The sequence below is a fragment of the Bombina bombina genome, chromosome 3 (genome assembly GCF_027579735.1).
Source record: "Bombina bombina isolate aBomBom1 chromosome 3, aBomBom1.pri, whole genome shotgun sequence".
Lineage (NCBI taxonomy): Eukaryota > Metazoa > Chordata > Amphibia > Anura > Bombinatoridae > Bombina > Bombina bombina.
In genome coordinates, this window is record NC_069501.1 from 1,124,059,205 (window position 1) to 1,124,086,956 (window position 27,752).

The 27,752-nt window shown below is 36.7% G+C and overlaps 1 protein-coding gene across 1 annotated transcript; it reads right to left on the bottom strand.

The window, feature by feature from the left end:
* Positions 1-3,563: 3,563 nt before the first annotated feature.
* RASL11A (RAS like family 11 member A) lies at positions 3,564-8,862 on the bottom strand. The gene is made up of 4 exons (XM_053705044.1): positions 8,519-8,862; positions 7,224-7,280; positions 6,781-6,860; positions 3,564-4,197 (listed from the first exon to the last, which is right to left on the bottom strand). Exons 1-4 carry the CDS (start codon positions 8,637-8,639, stop codon positions 3,742-3,744), a joined length of 714 nt encoding a protein of 237 aa, XP_053561019.1. The 5' UTR covers positions 8,640-8,862; the 3' UTR covers positions 3,564-3,741.
* Between the last annotated feature and the right edge of the window lie 18,890 nt (positions 8,863-27,752).

A 27,752-nucleotide genomic window follows, 5' to 3' on the forward strand; every position in this document is an offset into this window, starting at 1 on the left:
AAATAATAGTGCAATCTGGTATTACAAGTGGACGGGGGGGGGGGGGGTTTGAAACCTGCGACTGACATTTTTACGCACATCCAATATTTTGAATGGATAGCGCTGGTTGTCCATTTATCGCTGATTTTACAAGTGGTGAGTTAAATGGTGCGCAATATAAAATACTGCTGGAAAATTTAGCGCTTTTGGAGACCTGAAACAAAGTGCTAAAACTAAAATATAACAAAACCCATAAAAAAGAAATACAAATACAGCACTTCAAATCAATGTTTATTAAAAAAAAAAATGTTTAACAGTTTAACAGTGATTTAAATCGAAATGGTATATGATCAGGTGCTGGACTGGGAAGGGTTAATATATATATATATGTATATATATATATATATAGGTGTGTATTTATATGTGTATGTATGTATGCTTCTGTGTGGTGTTCTATACTTGCGGGAGGGGTGGGGGGGGTGATGGTAGCTTTTTCTTGGGTTGGGGTTGACCCTTGGGTGAATTTCTATTGATGCTGAGTGAAAGTCAATGTGGGAGCTCTACAGTTGGGTGTGAAAGTGGGGTTTTCCTGGAGGGGTAACACTATGCCTGAGGGTCTCTTGCATAGCTAGTGAGGGGAGCTATTGTATAGAGTTTCTGGGCTGTCCTAGTCGTTTCATGATGATTTTACAGTTTTATAAAAAAAATTGTGTTTTCTTCATTGCTACCGGAGTTCAGTGAGCTGGAGCGCTGAGAGTCTCCAGAACGCTTCTATCGTCACACTAGGTGCTGCTACACTGTGTGAGTGCCCTGTGATATTATACCATCTGGTTTCCATTGATATATTGATATGCACATAAAGCAAACTCTTTTTTCTATATCCAGAATCTGTATCACCATTTGGGAAATCAGTGAGGAGCAGCTCCGGTTTTGTGCACTCTGAGAATAATCGATAATCCTATTACATCTTGGGAACTTTTAATACCCAGTTTTGACCATCACTATATGGACACTGTGGGACTTTATATGTAAAGATAAGTCTGTATATTTGTAACATTTTGTGTATCTTCTTTATAGGGCCGATTATTAGAACCCCCTAGGGGGACAAAGATTCCCAGGTTTTAGTATTTGATTATATTTATACTTTCAAATCTATAAATAACATTTATATACAAACTTGATTTAACTTCTTTTTTCATTGCTTTTAGGATATTAATATAAAAGGATATGTGTCATTTAATAAAATGTGTAATGTGTCTTTTGGTTTCTCATATTTAAAGGGACACTGAACCCAAATTTTTTCTTTCTTGATTCAGATAGAGCATACAATTGTAAGCAACTTTCTAATTAACTCCTATTATCAAATTTTCTTCATTCTCTTGGTATGTTTATTTGAAAAGCAAGAATTTAAGTTTAGAAGCCGGCCCATTTTTGGTGAACAACCTTGGTTGTCCTTGCTGATTGGACAGCACCAATAAACAAGTGATGTCCATGGTTCTGAACCAAACATTTGCTGGCTCTTCTTTTTCAAATAAAGATAGTAAGAGAACAAAGAAAAATTGATAATAGAAGTAAATTAGAAAGTTGCTTAAAATTGCATGCTCTATCTGAATCATGAAAGAAAAAATTTTGGGTCCAGTGTCCCTTTAATTAATTAACTAGATAATTGTTATTATCAGTATCAGGTTCGGCTACAGTTGCACGCAATGCAGCTCACCATCATTCAGTTGGAGATTTATCTGATAAGCATGGTGGATTTAAAGGGATAGGAAAGTCATAATTAAAGGGATAGAAAAGGTGCATGAAAGCATTACAATATGAAATGTAAGCATTTTTGCAATATACTTTCAGAGCTAGCGGTGGTGTGTATTGCTTCTAAAGACTTAATTTATGTCATACAAGCCACTGCTGGTGTGAATGCTGGTGCACGGGCCTTCACTGGATATGGGCGCATGCCCCGAAAAACAGTAATAACTTTGACTAGAAGCATCTTTGTGAATGAAATTGCAAAAATGCTTAGATTTCAAATTGAAACGCACCAATGCACATTTTATTTTTGACCTTTCTATCCCTTGAAAAACTTGCATGATTCAGAGTATGTCATTTTAAGAAACATTTTAATTAGCTTCTATTTTGAAATTTACTTTGTTCTTATGATATCCTTTGTTGAAAAATAATATGTACATATCCTACACTTCTGGGAGCTAGCTGGTGATTGGTGGCTACACATTTTTCTCTTGCCATTGGCTCACCAGGTGTGTTCCGCTAGTTCCCAGTAGCACATTGCTGCTGACAATAACTATGTGTTTAATACCTTTGCAGGGGTTAAACCCACAATTATATTCAAGAATCAGTGTAATTATAAACACATTAAATTTCCTTTAAGTAAGATTTTGGATATAACCGTTATAAAAACCAAAACCCTGACAAACTAGTTTTTGGATCTGACAAGAAAAAATAGTTGGGAAAATAAATGTGTTGCTTTTATTTTTGCTGTAAAGAAATTGCACCCTTATATCATTGGATGCATCCCAGTTACAGCATCTGGAATATGTTGTGGCACGAAGACAAATCCTCAGGAACAATTTGTCCTTCAATTCTAAGAAAAGGACATTTTAAAAGACAGGTCTGGAATTTTGTATTTCATAAACAAACTAACATTCCATAAAATGTATGCCAGCCAAAAAATGTCATATTCTAGGTTACACATATATTAGACATGAATATATACCGCAGTATGACATTTTTGGCTGGCATACTTTAATGGAATGATAAACTGTCTACTGAATACAATATTGTACACTTTATAAACTGTCTACTGAATACAATATCTTATACTTTATTTTTCTAATCTACTTGAATCCGAATTAAAGGGTCATTAAAGTCAAAATTAATATTTCATGGTTTAAACAGAACATGCAGTTAAAAAAACTAAAATGTTCCAGTTTGCTTGGTTCTCTTGGTATTGTTTGTTGAAGAGTAAATCTAGGTAGGCTTGGAAGAGTGCAGGATATGACAGCAGTATTTGCAAAAACTGTTACCATAGCACACATGCACAATCATGAACCCCTATTACCCTACCTAGGTTTACTCTTTAAATGTATATGAAATCTAAACATTTTATTTTGTGATACAGACAGAGCATACCATTTTAAAAAAGTTTCCAATTTGCTTCTATTACCATAATATTCTGTGTTGAAGAGATTCCTAGGTAGGCAACTGGATCACTATATAGCATGAAACAGTACTGCCATATAGTGCTCTAGAAATGGGCAGGCTCCTAAGCTCAACTCCCTGCTTTTCAACAAAAGATACCAAGAGCACAAAGAAAATTGATAATAGAAGTAAATTAAATTAAAAGAAAATAGCATGCTCTATCTGAATTATGAAAGAAAAAACATTGGGGTTGCATATCACTTTAACAATAGATACCCAGAGAACAAAGCAAATTTGATAACAGAAGTACATTTTTAAAGTTGTATGCTCTATCTAAACCATGGAAGTCTCATTTTGTCTTAGCTGTCCCTTTAAGATGATTACCATTATGCAAAGACATAATTTCAAACAAAAAGAGTAATACACGATTTTGTTACCATTAAATAATTATTTATTTATTCCAAGTTATACTAAAAGCATGTAAAAAACAAGTTTTAAATAAATACACTAAATTGATTTATGCTGTGTACTCAAATATACACATCAAAGGTCCATAGAAAAATATATTATTTTAATACTATAAAAAAGGAAGTCCAGTCATGTGCTCTATGCCACTGTAGAGGAAGTTTTTACTTTAGAAGATAAAGCCTGTTTGAAACGTCTCTTTAGATCCTGCATGTTGGGTGATTTTGGTCTTGGGATGATAGAACCTCTCCTCTTTTCTCCGCTACCCATGGTTTTGTTTATCTCTCTACAGAGATGCTGGAACACGTCACAAACATCCTGGCAATTTTCACTGGTCGATATTTCCACAAAAGTACAACCCAGTTCATTTGCCAGCTGTATCCCTAAGTCAGATGGGACTTGCCTTACATGAAGAAGATCTCCTTTGTTAGCCACTATAACGACAGGGATTTTAGAGTCTGAATGCACTTTCCGGATATGTTGATACAGAGGACGTATGCACTGATAGCTTCTGTAGTCAGTGACAGAATACACAAGGAGAAAGCCTTCAGCCCACTGCACATATCTAGAAATATCTGCATGGCAAACATCTTCATCCTGCACAAAAATAATTTAATCAAATTATTAAAAATAATCAGTACCAAATATATGGCAACATATCTAGTATAAATATGTGTTTTACTGACAAGACATTCAAAGACTCAGGAAATGCAGTACAATATATGCCAGGGTTACTGGATGTTTGATGACCCAAAGGAAATGGTATAAATTGTATATTAAAGTGAAGGTAAACTTTGGTGAATGAAAGCCTGTTTTTTTAAAAATACTATTAAAAACAGGGGCACTTTTATTCATCAAAGTTTACAAAGCAGCCGTTTTGTTAAAAAAAATTACCTTTTTTTCTTTTAACAGCTACAGCTGCTTCCCCCACCCGGAGAGCCTCTCTTCACACGTCAGCAATGACTAATCTTGCTTTCTCCAATCACAGCTTTCCCCCCAGGGTAGTCATTGCTTGAGGCCATGCTGTGATTGGAGGAAGCCGGATTAGTCATTGCTGACGTGTGAATAGAGGATCTCTATGTGGGGAAAGCTGCTCTAGATGTGAAAAGAAAAAAAGGTAATTTTTTAACCAAACGCCTGCTTTGTAAACTTTGATGAATGAAAGTGCCTCTGTTTTTAATAGTATTTTTAAAAATCGGGCTTTCATTCACCAAAGTTTACCTTCACTTTAATATGTTAAATTTGATCTGGATAACCTTTATGGTTAGAAAGGAATGCACTACAAATGTTAGAAAAAACACATCTAAATACCTAAATGTGGCAGATTTGCATATTGGACCTACTACTGAAAAATTAATTAAGTTATAATAAAGATACCATCTCTATATAAAACTTTCTTAATCCATAATTTCTTAATAAAAAAAAAAAAGATTCTTCTTATTGGATTGGCATTCTACATAGCTTTTGCAGAAATTAAAAACTAGTTTACCCTACCATATTGTAGGTACTTCCCCTATTAAGGTTTTTAATTGCTCTTTATTAAAACAAAATATTGACATATGCAATGTAACTATTGCTGCTTATATGTGTATATACTGGAATGCAGGAACACCTTTAGTTGTCTGACACTTTGGTTGGCTTTATTTAACAGGTCATGAAGCTAATTTTTATTCCTTCATAATTCAGACAGAGCATAATTTATTTTTAAACAACTTTCTAGTTTACTTATATTTTTAACATTTGCTTTATTCTCTTGGTATCCTTTGTTAAATAAGCAGTTATGCACTACTGGGAGCTAGCTGAACACATCAGGTGCAGCCACCAATTAGCATCTAGCTCCCTGTTGTGTATTACTGCTTCTCAGCCTACCTAGGTATGCTTTTCAAGGAAATGTACTATAACAGAATTAAGACAAATAAATAATTTAAGTAAATTGGAATGTTGTTTAAAACTATACGCTCTATCTGAATCCTGAAAGAATATTTGAAGGTTTTATTTCCCTTTAAGAATCCAGATGACTAATTAGTATTCCAGGCAAAATTCATTCTGCAGACAATGATTACATCTATAAATTAGAAATTAAAAATTTCTATTACTATTTGTTACAAAGAGAACAAAGCCCAGTCTTAAAGGAAAAGTCTACAATATAATTTGTATTGTTTTAAAAGATAGATAATCCCTTTATTAACCATTCCCCAGTTTTGCACAACCAACAGTTATATTAATATACTTTTTACCTCTGTGATTACCTTGTATCTAAGCCTCTTCTGACAGCCCCCTGGATCACATGACTGGGACTATTTAAAATGCATTGAGTTGTATTTAGTACTGTGTTGTGCTAACTCTTAACCCTTTCGTGTCAGTGCTAAAGTGCCTACATCGGAACAACTGTTCTGATGTAGACAAATTTAAACCACACGATCGCAAGATTTCAATTATTGGATCGCATCTGGGGGGCGTCCCTACAACCCTAGGAACGCCCTCCAGACTGCGATCAAATCCTGACAGCACAGAAAGCTTCAGGACAGCCGTTAGCTATGACGTTCTATTCCGTCATAACGGCTTTAAAGCCCAGTCTAATTATGACGGAATAGAATGGCATAACGGCTTTAAAATGTTAAATAACTTCCCGGACGTGAACACATTGTTATCTATATGGCCCACATGAACTAGCAGTCTCATGCTGTGAAAAGCAAAATCATGTGATTAAGAGGTTGTCAATAGAGCATTTGAAACAGGCAGACATGTAGAGGTTTAAATGTTATAAACTATATTAATCTAACAATGTTGGTTGTGCAAAGTTGGGGAATGGGTATTAAAGGCATTATCCATCTTTTTAAACAATAACAATGTTTGGGTAGACTGTCCCTTTAACTTACTGGGATGCACTGCCATGGAAAAGAATCTACCTTTAGAAAAATCTCCAGTTCTCAAACAAAACAAGCTGAAACACTATTAAAAATGCTTGCTTAGTTGATAACAACTGCAAACATAATATAAATTGCATGGTATATTTACCTTTTGCAAGTAAAAACATGATTTCCCAAACTCCTAAAATTATGCATTGCTTTATATTTGCCAGGAAACTATATAATTAATAAATATTTTATTTGTTTGGACAAAAGCACAATGTAAATTCATATAGGTTATGGATTTTCTTTTTTAAATGTATTTATTTACCTTAATGCATCCTGGTGTGTCCTGGATTTGCAAGTAAGTCTGCTCTCCTTCTAAATGCACAAGTCTAGAGTACAGATTTCCTGTGAAACAAAATATATTTGTGTTTTAATTACTTTTCTTTGGCTCTTAATATTTTGGTAATTCTGCAGAGATCTACATGCATTTGTTCTGGACCACTAGAAATTGCTAGGTATAATCTACTTGGAGCCTAAATTTTAATATTTCCAAATCCTGGATAACTCCAATGAGTCTCCTTGACTTAAAGAACAATAATTTATGAAAAGAAGACAAATAGCTCAAGTCTTGTAAAGTTCCCAAACATTTTAGTGACAGTTTGTTGACTTTTATTTTATAAATGAGAATTCAGAGGTAAAGAAAAAAGTAAGATATAGTAACCAAAATTTGTAGTTCAAACTTTAACTTTGCTTACTTACTGTACTTACCAGTATTAGTTTCATAGTCTCCAATAAATCTTTTTGTGAGGAATCGAACAGTCATAGCTGCAAAAACAGAAGAAAAAAAAATATATATATTAATTTATTTTGTATAATTACAGTACATCAGTACGTGCTTTACACACACACACACAAATATATATTATGATTATGTCACCAAGCACAAAAGAACTTTAAGAATAATATTCAGCTATTCAATCAGTCCAAAATCATTTCATATTTCTTGATTGTGCATCGCAAACCTTCTTTTGCAGATCATATGAAATGCAGTGATGGGGATGTTTTAAAATAATAGTGTTTATTCCATTTTCAAAATAAAACTTTTAATATACAAATGCACTCACTGAAATGTATTCTTATTGCGAGTTAGTTAACAGTTATACTGTAGCAGTCAGTTCTGAGAGGAACAATATAAGTACCAGTCCTGTTTGGAATATTTTATAAATTATGCTTTTTACAAAAGTAACGGATTTGCCTTAGCCCAGCAGAGTTAAATGGATATTTATTTATTTGCACAGTTTAAAAGATAATGGTTGCTGAAGGTTTAAGTGCAAAATGTTTTCTGTCTCAAGGAAATTAAATTCACCAACCATGTATCATTTAAGTACTTATACTTCAAAACTATACATAAATGAATACATTTTAAATGGCTCAGTGGACATTGAAAGCAACTAAAAGCAGTTTTCTTGGCAGTAAAAAATAAAATCAAGGGGTGGAAAAACAGATAACTAAACTGAATAAGGAAGTAATAAAAAATTAGGATCCTCAGATTTTACTGTTACAGTCTGAATAATAAAAAAATATAATTCAAATGTGGGCATAACAGCTAGAAATTATTTATAGAATAAGGATATAAATACTCATAAAGACTGCAATAAAATTAAATACAAAGCATCTAGTAACCATTTTAGCCAAATACAAAGTTACTAGGAGTATGTTTGAAATTAGATATCACAAAAATGAAACTGGAAATCACACTTGCATAATATTTGCGTGCAAATTTATTTTTAAACATTATCAATTGAAAGAAGGCATTTTAGAGGATGGACAACATAAATAATTAAAATCACGTAGTATTACAATACATAAGTAGAGGACCTAAGTGCATCACTAGCTTGCTAAAATAAAATAAAAACAAATATCCCAAATTATTTACTAGTAGAAGTCATAAACTTCACCTTTCACACCATGAAATACAATCAAAGCATCATTAATAACATTCTAATTCCTAATTACACATCTGCAAAATATGCAACTGTCATTGGTAATAAGTGTAAACTCACCGGTTTTTCCAACTCCATTGGACCCCATTACAGCCATTTTTATGTCCCTTATAGTGATATAATCCGCGGTCTCCGGGATAGGTGCTAGCAGAAAGTTACTGGACATGTTAGGCAGACGCATGGGAATGGATAAGCAGAATCCAAGCTCAGATAAGACGTGAGCTGCTAGCCTGTAAACCTGGCAAGGTGATGGTCCACCGTGCTCGGGGATCTCTCTGCAGTGTTCAGCAACAGCTAGGTGCTTCCAGTGCTAAAATTGCTGGAAAAATGTAATCCAGAGCCATCAATGAACGTGCATATGTATGTCAGTACGCAGAGGAGCGAGCCTGATGTTAACTGTACTAATGCTGCTTACAGCTCAGCGCCTTTTATACAGTGAGCCCAGACAACACCACAAGCTGTGACAGCACTACTGCCTCCCTGAGTAAAGCCAGATAAGGCAAAGAGGGAGGATCTGAGACGCTGCAGGTCTGGTAACAGCCAGCAGGGGAGGGCGTTGGATGACAGCAGTGTGCGCACAGTGACGATACCTTTTTGTCGTCATCATACCGGGGATGCACCCACAGACTGGCCGGGGTCTCCGCTGAGGGACAATTGGGGAAGCTGCAGCGGACAATGGACTCTCACACAACAATATAATTTGCAAGGAAGTGTAGGAGGATGTTGTCCTCTCCGCCAGCACATACAGTTATTACAACAAGGGATTCCTCTAGAGTCCAATAAATAAACCACACACAGAGAAGTGAAGGAATGCATTAAACCATATGTGACATGACAAATTAGCAGGCAGCAGCATCTGCTATACAATTTTGCTTACAAATGAATGGATATCATTTTTTATAGTTGCCTTTGTGTAAAATTGTGTGTTTTTCTTGCTTTTCCCTAACTAAGCCGAAAAGCAAATAGTTTGGTTTCCTAAAGAACTCTGCAAAGTGCATACAAATACAAACTGATTGCATAGAGCAGTGGATAAACTTAGCCTTAAAGGGACATGAAACCCCCCAACAAATGAATTCATGATTCAGATAGAGAATACAATTTTAAACAACTTTCTAATTTACTTCTATCATTTAATTTGCTTCCTTCTCTTGTTATCCTTTGCTGAAAGGTTTATCTAGGCAAGCTCAGAAACAGCAGAGAACTTAGGTTCTAGCTGTTGATTGGTGGCTGCATATATATATTGATTGTGATTGGCTCACCAATGTGTTCAGTTAGAAACAATTAGTGCATTGCTGCTCTTTCAACAAATGATACCAAGAGAATTAAACAAATTAGATAATAGAAGTAAATTAGAAAGTTGTTTAAAATTGTATTCTCTACATGAATCATGAAAGGAAAAATTTGGGTTTCATGTCCCTTTGGGAGGCTGATCTACTTGCAGATAGGCTGAGAGAGAGGAAATATTCCCTCAGGGATATCAGTTTCAGGGGGTGTTCTATCTCCAAAGATGTGGGACTGCAATGCCCCTTCAGAGTTTATCCACATCTTTGGAGATAGTAACCCATAAAGGTCTCATATTAAAGTGTTAAAAGGTACATAGACGATCTGTTGTTTGTGTGGAATGGTCCTGAAGACCTTATACAATCTTTTATTGATTGGTTGAATGAGAACCATATATAGGTCTTAGATTTACTTTTGAATGCCATCACTCACAGATCAACTATTTGGATTTGACCCTGAGGGTCAAATCTAGCTGCAGTTGGGTCATGTGATTAGCAGTTTCCACTAATGACCAGCAGTGCTCTGCTGCTCCAGAGCAGTACTTTAGCTATTTGTTTAAACCCTTTGTGGGGATTCAACATATAGATTTGCACGGTTAATGGTGATAAAATTACATGCAAAGTGCAAATTCAGATCTTAGTGTGTTACACTTTAACAAAAAGGAATCCAGCTCCAAAAAGAGCCAAATGCCATGAACTGTCGCTGCAAAGACATCCGTAACCTCAGAATGTACATGCCTAGAATATATATAAGTAACATTTCACAATTCAGATAAAGCAGTGGGATTACTGAGGGGATCACGGATAGGCGTGAAAGATGGAAGGGGCACTGGGGTTACCATAGGGGTCACTAGTAGGTAAGGAGTGTAAGAGGATGCTAGTGAGTCTCTTTAAGCTCAGAGATCATACTTAGTTGTGCTTTAGTCTAGATGTCTAAAGCAAAACTACTTTCTTTTTACTGCTCTGCTTTTAAGGCTTTTCCTTTTATGATTATTTAGGTTTATACTCAACATTTACATTCTTTGACTTCAACAGAATGCAGCCACTTGTACAGAAGGCTTGCATTCTTTTTATTAACATTAAAGCAATGGTAAATGTAACTATACTTTACTTAATATTTTGGAACTATTACTTAATATAAGCAGTGATGCTTGTGTTTTTTTTTTTTTTTTTAAATAAACGTTTTTTCATACAACATCTTATAACGAGATACACAACAGGCAAAAAGTTATTTTTAACCAATATATATGTAGGTAATGAAAAAAGAAAAAGGGGGGTGCGAGGGATAAGGAAGTAGTACTGAGTTTAAGCTACTTTTAACAGCGTGTATGAGCAATACATTTACTTTTAGGTTCATGAGTGACCCTTTAAAAGATGAGAGGAAATTAGCAATCACAAATATTGTTGTGTAATTTAATGTTTCGTCTGACACCATGCAAGAGGTACATTTTCCATGAAAAAAAAAGTTCAATCTATGTTTGACCAACTGTATTTCTGACATAATAGTCATGTACTGCTAATGCCTATATGTTTTTTTTCTCTCTCATTGGTTCATTCAATATATGTTTCTTTTTTCTGTACTCTACTATTGTGACTTGCAACTGATATGAATACCTGCCTCTATTGTGAATGGTCATGTATTTTTTTTTCTCTTACCTACTAAAACCTTGATTTAAAAAAAATGTATGATTTACACACACAAAAAAATCACAATGATTTTACACCTACTCAATTTCAAATAAGCAGTAATTTTTTTTTTCTGGCAAATTTTTTTTTCTCACATTTTCCGGCTCCTTGTATCATGTGACAGACATCAGCCAATCACAGGCTAGTATACATATACCTTGTGCACATGCTCAGTAGGATCTTGTTTCCCAGAAAGTGTACATATAAAAAGACTGAGCAAAATTTGATAATGGAAGTAAACTGGAAAGTTTCTTAAAACTGCGTGCTCTTTCTGAATCACAAAAGTTTATTTTGACTTAAAGGGACATGAACCCCTTTTTTTTAGATAGAACATACAATTTTAAACAACTTTCCAATTTACTTCTGTTATCAAATTTTCTTAGTTTTCTTGTTATCCTTTGTTTAAAATCAAGGATGTAAGCTCAGGAGAATGCACGTCTGCAGTAATATATGGCAGTAGTTTTGCAACAATGTTATACATTAGCAGGAGCACTAGATGACAGCACAATTTCCTGTCATGTAGTGCTTCAGGCACGTGCACGCTACCTACCTAGGTATCTGTTCAACAAAGAATAACATGAGAAGGAAGCAAATTTGACAATAGAAGTAAATTGGAAACTTTTTTAGAATTGTATTCTGTCTGAATAATGAAATAAATATTTTGGGTTTAATGTCCCTTTAAGTATAGATTTTCTATAAAAATGTTTGGCGCTCTTGTACAACTATGCTCCAAGCAAGACTCCTACAAAGTGACATAAAACCAGTATCGCTAACAAAAAATAGCCCCTGGTAACCTCCAGGGAAGGTGGGGTGTGATTAACCAACATTAAACCCCCTTAAACAAGCCTGACTGTATAAAGGAGGGTAGCGCCTAATGCCATATACATTAGAATCAAAGAGCAACAAAGGAAAAAAAGAGGCATTATTGGCACACTTATAAAGGAAGGTAGTGTACAGTGTGTATGGAGTAGGGTACAGATAAAGTTAGTTAAAACTTAACATTTAATGAATAATGATCCTAGGAACCTCTAACTGCACTAGTGAGGACTATAACTATTAGTAAGAAGGAAAAATTCTGATCATGTATGCCTAAATTTCCCCTAGTGGGGTCCCACACCAACAGATTATTTTAAGGAGTAAAAAAAAAGAAGGGTCCTGCCAAAAAGTTCCAATTAAGGCCAACAATTTAAACTAGACAGAGAAGAGAGCAGTGCGAGCGCCAGACGCGCATTTCGCATCTGCTTTGTCACTTTTGGCAGGACCCTTTTTTTTACTCCTTAACAATCGGTTGGTGGGGGACCCCACTAGGGGAAACTTAGGCATATATAATAGGAATTTTTCCTTCTTACTAATAGTTATAGTCCTCACTAGCCCATTTGGAGGTTCCTAGGATCATTATCATTATTCATTAAATAAAATAAAAGTTTTAACTAACATTATTTGTACCCTACTCCATACACACTGTACACTACCTTCCTTTTTAAGGTGTGCCAATAATGCCTCTTTTTTCCTTTGTTGCACTTTGAAAATAAAACCAGTATCAATTTATCAAGCCCCTCCATCATATGAACACATTTTTGAACTACTAAATGTGGTATATAAGACTTTTGCACTGCAACTATCAACTTTAAAAAGCAAGTATTACAATATCAAGGTAATGTAATAATTTTATGGGTAAGATCTGAGCACCGATAAGTTTATGGAACATAGGGTGCAGTGGCTGGAATCTTTTTGGGAACCACTGTGATAAAGCATGCAGTTTAACAAAACACTTTAACCCCTTAACGACCAAGGACGTACGCCACACGTCCTCAAAAAAAATGCAGTTAATGACCGAGGACGTGTGGCGTACGTCCTTGGTCTGGAAAGCAGCTGGAAGCGATCCTGCTCGCTTCCAGCTGCTTTCCGGTTATTGCAGTGATGCCTCGATATGGAGGCATCCTGCAATAACCCCCCTTGGCCATCCGATGCAGAGAGAGCCACTCTGTGGCCCTCTCTGCACCGGACATCGATGGCTGGTATCGTTGGTGGGTGGGAGCTTACGTGGGAGGCGGGTGGGCGGCCATCGGTGCTCTATGTGGAGTGGAGGGGGGCGGGATCGGGAGCTACGGGGGCGCGCACGGGAGCGCGCGCGTGCACGGGGGGTGGTGGGCGGGCGCGTGCACGGGGCGGGAGTGGGTGGGAACCGCTACACTACAGAAAAAAAAAGTTAAAAGTTAAAAACACAAATACAGTAAAATGCAATCTAAGGGTCCTGGAAGGGGTTGGGGGTTGGTCTCGGTGGGGGGGGAAAGCTACACTACAGAAAAGGGATTTTTTTTAAAAAAAAAGGCACATTTTGTTACAAAACTGGGTACTGGCAGACAGCTGCCAGTACCCAAGATGGCGCCCATTAATGCAGAGGGGAAGGGTTAGAGAGCAGTTTGGTGGGGGATCAGTGAGGTTGGGGTCTAAGGGGGGATCCTACACATCAGCATATGTAAATATGCTTTTTTTTTTTTTTTTTAAAAAAGGGCCAAATACCTTTTATTTTAGTACTGGCAGAATTTCTGCCAGTACTTATTATGGCGGGGACAATTGTGGGGTGGGGGAGGGAAGAGAGCTGTTTGGGAGGGATCAGGGGGTCTGATGTTTCAGGTGGGAGGCTGAGCTCTACACTAAAGCTAAAATTAACCCTGCAAGCTCCCTACAAGCTACATAATTAACCCCTTCACTGCTAGCCATAATACACGTGTGATGCGCAGCGGCATTTAGAGGCCTTCTAATTACCACAAAGCAATGCCAAAGCCATATATGTCTGCTATTTCTGAACAAAGGGGATCCCAGAGAAGCATTTACAACCATTTGTGCCATAATTGCAGAAGCTGTTTGTAAATAATTTCAGTGAGAAACCAAAAGTTCGTTAAAAAATTTGTGAAAAGTGAACGATTTTTTGTATTTGATTGCATTTGGCGGTGAAATGGTGGCATGAAATATACCAAATTGGCCTAGATCAATACTTGGGGTTGTCTACTACACTACACTAAAGCTAAAACTACCCCAAAAAGCTCCCTACATGCTCCCTAATTAACCCCTTCACTGCTGGGCATAATACACGTGTGGTGCGCAGTGGCTTTTAGCGGCCTTCTAATTACCAAAAAGCAACACCAAAGTCATATATGTCTGCTATTTCTGAACAAAGGGGATCCCAGAGAAGAATTTACAACCATTTATGCCATAATTGCACAAGCTGTTTGTAAATAATTTAAGTTAGAAACCAAAAGTTCGTTAAAAAATTTGTGAAAAGTGAACGATTTTTTGTATTTGATTGCATTTGGCGGTGAAATGGTGGCATGAAATATACCAAAATGGGCCTAGATCAATACTTTGGGTTGTCTACTAAAAAAAATATATACATGTCAATGGATATTCAGAGATTCCTGAAAGATATCAGTGCTCTAATGTAACTATCGCTAATTTTGAAAAGAAATGGTTTGGAAATAGCAAAGTGCTACTTGTATTTATGGCCCTATAGTTTACAAAAAAAGCAAAGAACATGTAAACATTGGGTATTTCTAAACTCAGGACAAAATTTAGAAACTATTTAGCATGGGTGTTTTTTGGTGGTTGTAGATGTGTAACAGATTTTGGGGGTCAAAGTTAGAAAAAGTGTGTTTTTTCCCATTTTTTCCTCATATTTTATAATTTTTTTTATAGTAAATTATAAGATATGATGAAAATAATGGTATCTTTAGAAAGTCCATTTAATGGCGAGAAAAACGATATATAATATGTGTGGGTACAGTAAATGAGTAAGAGGAAAATTACAGCTAAACACAAACACCTCAAAAATGTAAAAATAGCCTTGGTCCCAAACGGACAGAAAATGGAAAAGTGCTGTGGTCATTAAGGGGTTAATTATCAACATGTGCATTCTCTTTGGCTCCAGCTCCTACCGAGCATGTGCAAAAGTTTTAAGTATTTGTATTTTGTGATTAGCCAATGGCTGTCACATGATACAGATGTTGCTAATTCCAAACTCAAAGTGCTATTGCATTGTCTTTTTATTGTGCATGTGTAAATTATGCAGTTCTACAGTATTTAGCCATCCTTTATTTGCATCATACAAGCCATTCCTTACTCGCTAACAACATGTGGTGTTTGGATGCTGGTGAACAGGGCATTCACAGCATATGTATGTTCCTGAAACAAATTTTACTAGAACGATTTTTGGTAATTGAAGTACATTACAAAAATGCTTCTATTTAATAATGAATTGTACCCATGCACATTTCAATTTTTACTTTTCTATTCATGTAAAGGGACATAGAACCCAAACATTTTCTCATCATTAAGAGAGATCATACCATTTTTAACAACTTTCCCAATTTATATTATCACATTTTCTTGTTATCCTTTGTTGAAAAGCAGGAATGTATGCTCAGGAGCATGCACACAGCTGCAGTACTATGTGGGAGCAGTTTTGCAACAATGTTATACATTAGCAAGAGCACTAGATGGCAGCACTATTTCCTGTCATGTAGGCCTCCAGAAATGTGCACGATACTAATTTAGATATCTCTTCAACAAAGAACAAGAAAAAGCAAATTTGATAAACACAAGTAAAACTTTTAAATGCATTCTCAATCTGAATCATTAAAGAAACATTTTGGGTTTCATGTCCCCTTAAATTGACTTTTCTTGGCATTATTCATTGAAGAGTAAATCTGGGTATACTGACTCATGAGCTCAGGATTGTGTATGTGTTTTCAGCACTCCATGCTAGAAGTGCTTGTAACAATGTTACAAAAGACTGCTGCCATAGCGTTGTAAAAGTAAACCTACGTAATTTTCTTTTCAACAAAACTCTCAATAGAACAAATCAAATATTATAAAAGAAGTAAGTTGGAAAGTTGTTTAAAATGATATGCTGCATCTCAATAATGAGTTTATTTTTTTATGACATTAGCATTTTTTGCTAAGGAATTACTGGTCAGCCACCATCAAGGTAGTGTGATATTAATGATCGGCTTTGTGTCTGGTGTTTAAATGCAATAGTTGGGGCGAGGTGGCACCATTTAGCTAGGAGGAAAAAAATAATAATAAAAGCATCACATCAACACATTCTCCGTAGTGATTTTGCAGCAGAGGTGTGTACGAATAAAAACAAAATTTATGCTTACCTGATAAATTTCTTTCCGGATATGGTGAGTCCACGGCAATATTATCAATTACTGTTGGGAATATCATTCCTGGCCAGCAGAAGGAGGCAAAGAGCACAACAGCAAAGCTGATAATTATTACTTCCCTTCCCACAACCCCCAGTCATTCGACCAAAGGTAAATGGAGAAAAGAAGCAACACAAGGTGTAGAGGTGCCTGAGGTTACAGTAAAAAAATAACTCTTAAAATAAAGGGCGGGGCCGTGGACTCACTATATCCGGAAAGAAATGTATCATGTAAGCATAAATTTTGTTTTCTTTCCTAAGATATGGTGAGTCTACATCAACAATTACTGTTGGGAATCAATACCCAAGCTAAAGTACACAGATGATTAGGGAGGGACAAGACAGGTAACCTAAACAGAAGGCACCACCCACCGTTTGAAGAACCTTTCTTCCAAAAGAAGCCTCAGCCGAGACCAAAATATCAAATTTTGAAAAATTAAGCAGAGGCGCTCAAGTTGCAGCCTTGCAAATCTGTTCCACAGACTCTTCATTCTTGAAAGCCCAAGAAGCAAACACAGCCCTAGTGGAAAGAGCTATAATTCTCTCAAGAGGCTGCTGTCCAGCAGTCTCATAACCAAACGAATTATACTTCTCAACCAAAGGGAAAATAGCTGTAGCTTTCTGACCTTTACGATTCCCAGAGAAAAACAGAAGACTGTCGAAAATCCTTAGTCGCCTGTAGATAGAAATTAAGAGCACGCACAACATCCAAGTTGTGCTACCAACGTTCCTTATGTTAAGAATTAGGACATAGAAAAGGAACAACAATTTCCTGAATAATATTCCTTTCCAAAACAACTTAGGAAGAAATCCTAACGTAGTACAAAGAAACGCCTTATCGGCAAGAAAGATAAGGTGAATCACACTGCCAAGCTGAGAGTTCAGAGACTCTCTGAGCAGAAGAGATTACATTCCATAGATATTATGTGTAATCTTGGAAGGCTAAGGCTCAAACAGAGCCTGCCACAAAACGTTAAGAACAATGTTAAGGCTCCAAGGGGGAGCAACAGACTTAAAGACATTCATTTTCAGGTTTTCAACTTTCTAGGCCTAGATAATCTCCCAGATCTTTATATTCATATTTAATATGATGTCTGAATATATATATATATATATATATATATATACACATATTCATTTGAGTATCTTTACTACATGAAGATTATATATATATCATTTATTGATCTGAGATTCAGTTTTCTCATGTCTGTAGGTAATTTGAATGTCCTATGTGTATTTAGTTGGTTCAGGGGAAATTAACAGGTCTGTGCTAATTACCATATTTCTTTCTTTAGTGAGTTTCAAAGGGATTTCTATAGATAACATGTATGTTGGCATATGCTTCTTGTGTCTAATCTAAGATTTGCAATATACAACCATATAGATGACTATCTTTTTGAAGTAATTTCAAAATCTGAGATTGGTCCAAAAGACATGACTGACCCTGCAGAAAGAGGAAAACTTTCCTTTAGTCTCACTCTCTTGACGAGTGATAGAAAAACTCTTTTCACCCGCAAAGTCAGAGGATAATACTGCCAGACCATGTCCAAACAAGGACTCATCCTTGAAAAGGAAATGTCAGAAGTGTGGATTTGGAGGAAACCAATATTGACTCTGCCACTGCAGAACTATAAAGCCTAGGCTGTACCACTAAGCCACATTTAGGCTTCTCAGCTAAACAGCCACAATGCCCAGCAGGCTAGTACAGCAAGTCTATAAAGACAAGGCGTTGCTCTAAATGAACAACGAAACCTTCAACTCCTATCCATGGATCCGAAACAGAACAGCTACCCCTCCATAGGGATCGAAGTTCTCTGAGCCATAGTAGAAAAGCCTCTTCTACTTAGGGCACCGCACATCTCAATGGAGTCAGCGACAGGAAAATCCTTTAAAGGAAGGTAGACAGGGAGAAAAGGTATCCCTAGCTTCTCCTATTCCTGTGAAAAAATCCAAAGCACTTCTAGGAACACTTCCTCATAGGAAGGAACATCATGGAAATGATAAAGTTCACAAAACTTTCAATGGTTGACAACAGGGATATCTATGTCGTCCAAGTAACCAAAACCTCCTGAACAATACACGGTGTCCATACATCTGAAGGAGGTAACTTCAGCATCAGATGAAGGAATTATACTATCCAAACTGAGATTTAACCCTCAGAAACTACCGGCGAATCCTCCACACCAGGAAAAGCGAGAGAGCGACCTGTGTAGCAGAAACCTTACAATCTGAATCTTCAAAATGTCCTCTTGCGTTTCCCTGTAAGAAAGGAAAAAAACGGATACCGCAGAAGATACCCGAGCTGCAAAATCTGCAGGCAAAAATACTCCTCCAGGAGATTGAGGGGGACCGCAGGACACTGCATGTGACGACATAGAGGCTTGGGACTTTAAAGGAGAAAGCTGTGGCATTCTCTGAAAAGCATTATCCTGTGAGACATGAGGGCAACACCTATCTGTGCATACAATAGCTTTGGCTAAAAAAAGCAGCACAGAAAAAATAGACAGTCAAAATTTGTCCTAAAAACATGAGGCTCAAACAAAAAGAAAACTTTTTTATTAAAAGAATTGTACTAAACATGAGGAAAAGAATGTTCTGAAAAGAAAAAAAAAAAAAACAATTTGTTCCTCAAGAGCCAACAAAGGTATTCCTAGTTCCATACCAGAACATATGCCCCAAAACACACATTGTGTATAAAAGGACTAAAAAATGCTTATTTATAAAAACCTTAAAGGTTTATATACTATGCACTCTGCTATCCAATACTGCATCTACAGAAATTTTTCAGCAACTAAATCTCAGGACAGCCTCCCTATGTAGGCTGAACCGTACTAAAAACATAATGCACTTTGTTATAGAACCGGAATACCAACAAAAGGGGGAGACAGAGGGATTATGCCTCTAACATCCCACAGCAGAAAAGGAATGCCGTCCTGCTCTCAGTCTAGAGAACGAGGTGGTGTTCCTCTGCAGATTTAGCAATTCCTTAAAATGGCGCCTCTCTTCACTAAGGAGGCGTAGCCAAACATCGTAGGAAATGAGACACGCTACATTGCGCTTACAGACAAATAAAGTTTGAAAAACATCAAATTGTGTATCCCCAAGGTCTATCTACCGACACCAAAGGAGAATAACATACTACAGTAAGAAATAGTGATAACGGTACCGCTCTGCTGTTTATAAATAGCGGAATGAAAAAAGGTGTATCAGCCCCATAAGAAAAAAACAAAAGTGCGCTCTTCTAAATAACTAAGTTCTCATACAGCAAGTCTTAAGTTAACTTATACCATAAAGCCTTTTGTCGACAGTCACGCTTACTACCCTGGTAACACACAGGCGCAATTCATAAACAGAGCCCTTGCTAAGGCTTTAGTGTAATAAGTCAGAACCCTGATAGAAAAACTATCCCCAATTGAGGATTAACTCCTGTCCTGAAGGAGATTAGACCCGTCTCCATATCACATGCTAAATAGTGCCTGCTCTCTGCCATAAAGCCTTCCCCATAAAGGATTGTGTCCTAAAGTAACTGCAGGTTCTTAACCCCTTCAGTGCCAGCCTCCTAGCCCTAGAAGACAAAAGGCACTTACCTGCTCATCCAGCTTTACGGAAGGACAGCTCAACCGGCATGAGAGGAAGCCACTCCTCACAGAGACCAAGGCAGCAACATGTTAGGAAAACGCAGCGAAGTCCATTTCACAAGTCCCTAACTGCTTAAAAGCCAAAGCTGCCCTACTGGAGACTAACGTGGAGTACAGCTAGACCCAATCTTGAGAGGAAAGATCAGAGCAATCCTACTCTGACATTCAAAATAACAATCTTGATTGAAATAAATCCATTTACTTCAGACACCAAAAACTTCACCTCCTCCTTGCTCCGCAGGCAAAGAGAATGACTGAGGGTTGTGGGAAGGGAAATTATATTTAACAGCTTTGCTGTGGTGCTCTTTGCCTCCTCCTGCTGTCCAGGAGTGATATTCCCAACAGTAATTGATGTTGCTGTGGACTCACCATATGTCAGGAAAGAAAGAACAGTTTACCGTAAACCCCACCCTCTTTAATTTACTCCCAATCATCCATTTTTCCTGCTGGAATGTATTCATTTGTTTACAAAAATAGCTCCTTTACCTTTATAAATCATTTGAAATAGCTGATTTTGCCCATGGCAGGACTGGAAAATAAACCAGTATTGGTACCCAGTCCTTTATCTTGCCTGCCAAGCATTCTAAGGGGCCACTGATCTGCCCACCCCACAAGGAGCAGAATGGCCTTGAATAGATGAGCTATGCCTGTGCACAAGGCTCACTACGTGACCTCCCTATGCACGCTCTTCCTTGTGGCACCAGAGGCCCACTGGGAAATCTCCCAGTATCCAGCACTGATTTTTTTTTCTTTGGTATCCATATCTATACTGAAAGTTACTAAACTTAAAGGTATACACCAATTTTCATACAACTGCATGTAATACACTGCTATAAAGGATAATATACACAGATATTAATCTAAAAATCCAGCATAAAACCATTTAAAAACTTGGCTCCCAGTTTAGCTCTGTTTAAAAGGTTACTGGAACACCAACTGCAAGTGGGAAAATCAGACACCCCCCACCTTCCTCTACATATGAAGAGACCCCCAATGCAGAACATAGTGATCTGAGATGTCATCGCAGAAAATGCAGGTCTGCAGAAAGAACAGGACACATGCAGGAACTGTTCATTTAACTTTTCATCGCTGCTCCACACAACAGAGCTGTTCTCTGGCTGCACTGTGTAAGTTTTCCTTACCACAGTTCATACAGAGCAAAGTGCTGTTTGAAGTGAACAGTCAAATATTTAGTAGCGCTGCCAAGCAGTAGGGCATTGACTGACAGTCTCTCAGAGATTGCTTCAAGCCCGTCCCCTAACATTTCACAGTCTGCAAAGCTGTTTTTTCTGAATGTAAGATGTTCGTATGAGCAATGCACCTAATTTGCAATGCAATTTTCAACTACTGCACTATATTATAAACCTTTAAATATTGATTTATTCTCCAGTTAACTAAAATTACAATTGAACTGGTGCTTTAGTGTAACTTCCTAATTTAAAATTGAATTGTATTAAATGACCTTCAGAAAATTTCTCACAAAAAAAAAATCTTATCGCAGAAAGAAGAAAAAAAAAAAAGTTCTGCGTCTGGGGAAGAGACTCTATACAAAAAGGAGCAAACTGGAGTAGTATACATCAGTATTCTCCAAAAACTTTGGGGCTTGGTTAGGAGTCTGAAAATTAGTGCAATCTTATCTAAAATTAAGCAAAACTACATTTAAAAAACAAACAAACCTGTATGGGCTATATAAATGGAGCTACAAAACATTTATGCAAAGAAAAATCTAGTGTATAATGTCCCTTTAAGAAAAGGCTATAGAAAAGCTGTGTAAACAGATAGAAAATTTACACTCCCAGTAGTAGATAGGAGAGATCAGCAATACAATGCTAATTTTCAATTGTTCTAAGTATTGGGGTTTGATATACAGGTTGTGGGTTAAAAAACAAAAAAAAACCCAGCTAACACATACACAAAAATAAACCTAAAGAAGCAATAACAGATACATTTTATACTCTGCAGCTGCTAGGACAAGTTATTGGAAACACATTAAGGGCAAAACTATTTTATAGTACACTGTCCCATATATTGATCTTAGAGGGCAGTGCGATTGTGCAGTGGACGCTGGTTATATAGAATAAAAAATTAAAGCCTGTGTGCCCAAATTGTAATCATCCACTGACCATTTTTTCTTAACACTGTATACACACACATTTACCCAGTACAGTAACAATTTGAACCATTCTTCAAATGGCGCTCTAGCTCACACACATAGCTAGAGCACCGATTGGGTAACAATCCAAATCATTAGCTCAAATTTTTTTTGAAGTGGGTTAAAGCACATTTTCATTACAACTAATTAACCTTCATGTAAAATATTGCTAACATTCCAGATCTGTCAATACAAGGGGGAAGTTAATCACTAAGAATGATCAGCTGTCATTTTACAAATATTTGCATTACCAACCCCCTCCCAGTCTCAGCCTATTACAAATATATTTATCAAAGCTGTATAGGAGAAAATATATAGATTTCTTAGGGGCAACAATGCTGGCAAGCAGTAATCAGTTTCCTAACTAATGAGAAAAAGTTTACTTCTGTCCCCAAATTGACTCTAGGTATCCTTTGACAAGCAGGCACGTTCAGAAGCAGGCAGGTGTCTAGACTATATGGCAATTGTCATGAATGCTTTTAACCTTTTTACAGTGTGCAAACACTGCTGCCTTAAAATGCTTAAAAGCATTCTTGCAAAACTATTTCCATATAGTTCTCTAGACACGTGCACACTACCTAGTTATTTTCTTCAAAGAAAATCATGAGAACAAAGTAAAGTTTAAATACAAGTCTCCCCCCCCCCCCTTTGGTTTTTATCTGTTTCATGAAAATGTTTGGATTCCATGTTCCTTTAACCTAAATCATGGTAGTTTCCAAAATGATGCAGATATAAAATGTTATATTTGATCCCTGTTTGTATGTAGCTACCCAAAACCGTCAATAATAGATTACATATTTCCCAGAAATTTAAAGGGACATGAAACCCAATTTTTTCTGTCATGATTCAGATAGAACATGCAATTTTAAACAACTTTCTAATTGACTTCTAGTAACTAATTTGCTTCATTCTTATGATATCCCTTGCTGAAAATCATATCTAGATAGGCTCAGCTGCTTATTGGTGGCTGCACATGGATGCCTCATGTGATTGACTCACCCATGTGCATTGTAATTTCTTCAACAAAGGATAACTAAAGAAAATTAGAAAGTAGAAGTAAATTAGTATTCTCTACCTGAATCATGATAGAAACATTTTGGGTTTAGTGCCCCTTTAAAGTGATGGTAAATTCATAACTGCTCAACATATTTTAAAAACTCTTATCCTAACTAGCATATCGATATGCTTTTTTAATATTAAAATTAGTTTACTGAATAACTTCAATTTTATTACGGTAACGTTAGTTTTATATTCAGCCTCAAAAATTTTCTAAGCTACTGCTTTGATTGACATACCTTTTAGCCAATCGGCTCACTATGTGCCCCATGTTAAAAAGTACCTGCACGCTCCCGTGCTCTGAACTCGGTAATTGTGATGCAATGCGCAACTTACGCTACTTGAGCATTTGAAAGAGAATCCTAGAGCTGAGGATTCTCTATTTCAAAAGCACAGGTAGCGCAAGTTGCGCATTGCATCGCATTAAGTGAGTTCAGAGCGTGCAGGTACTTTTTAACATGGGGCACATGGTGAGCCGATGATTGACTAAAACGTATGTCAAAGAAGTAGCTTAGAAAATTTTCTAGAGAGGCTGAATATAAAACTAACATTACCGTAATAAAATTGAAGTTAAGTAAACTGATTTTAACCCCTTAATGACCACAATGTACCCTGTATGTCACTGGTCATTAAGGGATTTTTCCAGACATAATAGCACAAGTCTAGCATGAACACGCTATTAATGCCCTCCCTCCAGCAGGCTTTGTGGAATAGAGCAGTCTCAACGCTGGTGGCAAGACCACGCTATAAAACAATCAAGTCCCAAAAAAAGGACAGTGACATACAGGGTACGTCCCTGGTCCTTAAGGGGTTAATATTAAAAAAGCATATTGACATGCTAGTTAGGATAAGAACTATTGAATCTCATTTGATTGTTCCATGGTCTCTGAAAGCACTTCTACATTGCCCTCTGCATAAACTCCCTTTGAAAGTATCCATTCTACAGTCGTTTAAAAATATTATCCAAATATGGCAAAAATGTCATATTTTAGGAATTGATCCTCTTTTCTCCGACTTCCTGCCCATTAGGGGTAATCCTCTTTTTATTCCAGGAACAGATCAAAAAGTATTTTAAGAGTGGTAGGACAAAGGTCTCAAGGATATCCATCAGTTATTGAATGATCAACACCAGATTCTACCCTGGGAAATGATCTCCCAACAATTTTCTCTCCATGGGGGAAATCGCTTTGCGTACTTTCAAATTCGTCATTATGTTTGCTCTCAAAGTTGGTACTCTTTAATTAGGGCTGAGTGGTCCGAGGTCAAGAGCTGCATACAGAAATGTATAGCAGGGGATGTATCAATTTCTCTTATCTATGATATTCTGCTCACTAAACAGGGCATACTGGCTGGCGAAAAATTAGTTATTTTATGGCTACCTCATATCCCTACAATTGATCAGGAAAAGATCTCCCATAGTCTTGCGATGGTGGCCAAATACCCCGTTTCGGTAAGTTGGAAAGAATCTCAAATTAATAAATAACTTTTACCTATTCTCCCCCCCCATAGGTTATCTACATTTTATCCTAACAAGGTGGCTGATTGTGCCCGGTGCTCATATGGCAAAGCTGATCTTATCCATATGTTATGGTCCTGACCCAAAATAAATCAACTCTGGCAGAAAATTCAATATTGGTTTAATAGAGTTTATGATGGGGCTTACTCATTCTCTCTGGAAGACATAGTATGTTTAGTACTCAACCCTAGAACAGATTCGAAAATAATAATTTTAAATACTATAATATTAATAGTAAGATAAAATATCTTTAAATATTGGATAGCTAAGCACCCTCCTAGCCTGGGGTTAATTCTTAAGGGAATACAAAGTCAAATTATACAGTATATGAATCCTTTCATTTATCTCAGGCGTCAGAGAAAATACATTTTTGGTAGAGTGGGCACCTACCATTAAGACATACCCAATTCAAATACAGCGGCAGATTCTGTCTCCATTTGTTTCATCCATCAGCTTCGCTGAATTAGTCTTGCTACAGGTTTCCCCTTGTTCTTGGATCAGAAACTATAGAGATATTCTTTAAGATTCAAAGTTAGGAGTCCTTGATTACACGTTAGATCCTTGCGGATCCTGGGGCCGCCTCTTTCCCCTTTAGTCTTAATTTTAGGTTTATAAGAAAAATAGCCATTTAAATTATCTGAGATTCTTTTTTTTTTTCTCAGGACGGAAACATATTCAACTGTTCTGCATCTATCTTATTTACTGTATGGTTATGGTATCTCGAACCAACTTGTTGTATTTTCTTTTTGTTTGCACCGATACCAGGAAGGTACAAATACTTATCCGTCCTGCGCGACGACAAATGTTTTGATTTAGGACTACCGTTTTATTTTTTGGCTATGTATAATATATTAATTAAAAAAAAAATTAAAAAATGATGAGCTTTTAAAATATGTTAAGCAGTTGGTATGAATTTACCATCACTTTAACATCTTGAGATTGCACTATAAAAATGTGTAGAATTATTTTTAACTCTGAAATCATTGGGTTTTCAAATACTGTATAAAATGCAAAGTCCAGTTTTAACACTGCTTTGTTCCAGTCATTGGTTACATGCTCTAGTGATCCATTTATAGCTGTGCCTAATTGGACTCATGGCAACCTTTGCTTTAAAGGAACTTTCCCATACAATTTTTATTAAAAATGTATCTGCCTGCTAAAATCTGCTATTTTGAAACATTCTAGCAATTTTTAGTGTTAAATGTCCATTTAAAAAAAAGGGATGCGGTTTTCCATTCTCTTTTACATATTAACCCCTTAACGACATACATTGTACAGGGTACGTCTTGCACAAACTGGTCTCTAAAGACCAGCGACGTACCCTGTACAACGTTGGGGATTAAAGCGGCTGGAAGCGATCCTTTCCGGTTATTGTAGTGATGCCTCGATATCAAGGCATCCTGCAATAACAGTTTTTCCCCATCCGATGCAGACAGAGCCACTCTGTGGCCTTCTCTGCACCGGATATCGATGGCCGCAATTGTTGGGGGGTGGGAGCCGACGGGGCGGCCATCGAAGGCTTGCTGTGTGTTCAGAGGTGGGCGGGGTAGCTGGTGGGCACGCACGAGCACGGGTGGGAACCATTACACTATGGAACAATTTGTTTCAATTTAGTGCGAGAGAGGGGGAATAAAAATTTTAATATTCATAATCAAAGTGATCTGGGAGGGGGGGGGGGAAGCTACACTACAGAAAAGTGGGGGGGAAAATTAAAAAAAATTATTTTTTGTAAACTGGGTACTGGCAGACAGCTGCCAGTACCCAAGATGGATCCCAATAATGTGGAGGAGGGTTAGAGAGCTGTTTGGGGCGGCGATCAGGGAGGTTTAGGGGGATCCTACACAGCAGCATATGTAAATATGCTAAAAAAAAAAATAATGAAGATACCTTTTATTTTAGTACTGGCAGACTTTCTGCCAGTACTTAAGATGGCGGGGGAGGGAAGAGAGCTGTTTGGGAGGAATCGGGGGTCTGATGTGTCAGGTGGGAGGCTGATCTATACACTAAAGCTAAAAGTAACCCCTTCACTGCTAGACATAATACATGTGTCATGTGCAGCGGCATTTAGCAGCCTTCTAATTACCAAAAAAGCATCGCCAAAGCCATATATGTCTGCTATTTCTGAACAAAGGGGATCCCATAGAAGCATTTACAACCATTTGTGCCATAATTGCACAAGCTGTTTGTAAATAATTTCAGTGAGAAACCTGAAATTGTGAAAAATGTAAGGGTTTTTTTTTTTTTTTTAATTTGATCGCATATGGCGGTGAAATGGTGGCATATAACAAAATGGACCTAGATCAATACTTTGGGTTGTCAACTACACTAAAGCTAAAATTAACTGTACAAGCTCCCTAATTAACCCCTTCACTGCTGGGCATAATACACATGTGGTGCGCAGTGGCATTTAGCAGCCTTCTAATTACCAAAAAGCAATGCCAAAGCGCATACATATATATATATATATATATATATATATATATATATATATATATATATCTCTATATATCTATATATATATATATATATCTATATCTATATATCTATATCTATATATCTATATATATATCTATATATATATATATATATATATATATATCTATATATATATCTATATCTATATATATCTATATCTATCTATCTGCTATTTCTGAACAAAGGGGATCCCAGAGAAGCATTTACAACCATTTGTGCCATAATTGCACAAGTTGTTTGTAAATAATTTGTAAGAAACCTAAAGTTTGTGAAAAAAAATTGTGA

Bases quoted from the DNA above. Each gene is read 5' to 3' on its own strand.
- RASL11A (XM_053705044.1), bottom strand. From the start codon at position 8,639: ATGCGTCTGCCTAACATGTCCAGTAACTTTCTGCTAGCACCTATCCCG. The intron at 7,281-8,518 runs GTGAGTTTACAC...CTGTTTTTGCAG, and splicing joins CAATGGAGTTGGAAAAACCG to CTATGACTGTTCGATTCCTC. The intron at 6,861-7,223 runs GTAAGTACAGTA...TTTGTTTCACAG, and splicing joins AGACTATGAAACTAATACTG to GAAATCTGTACTCTAGACTT.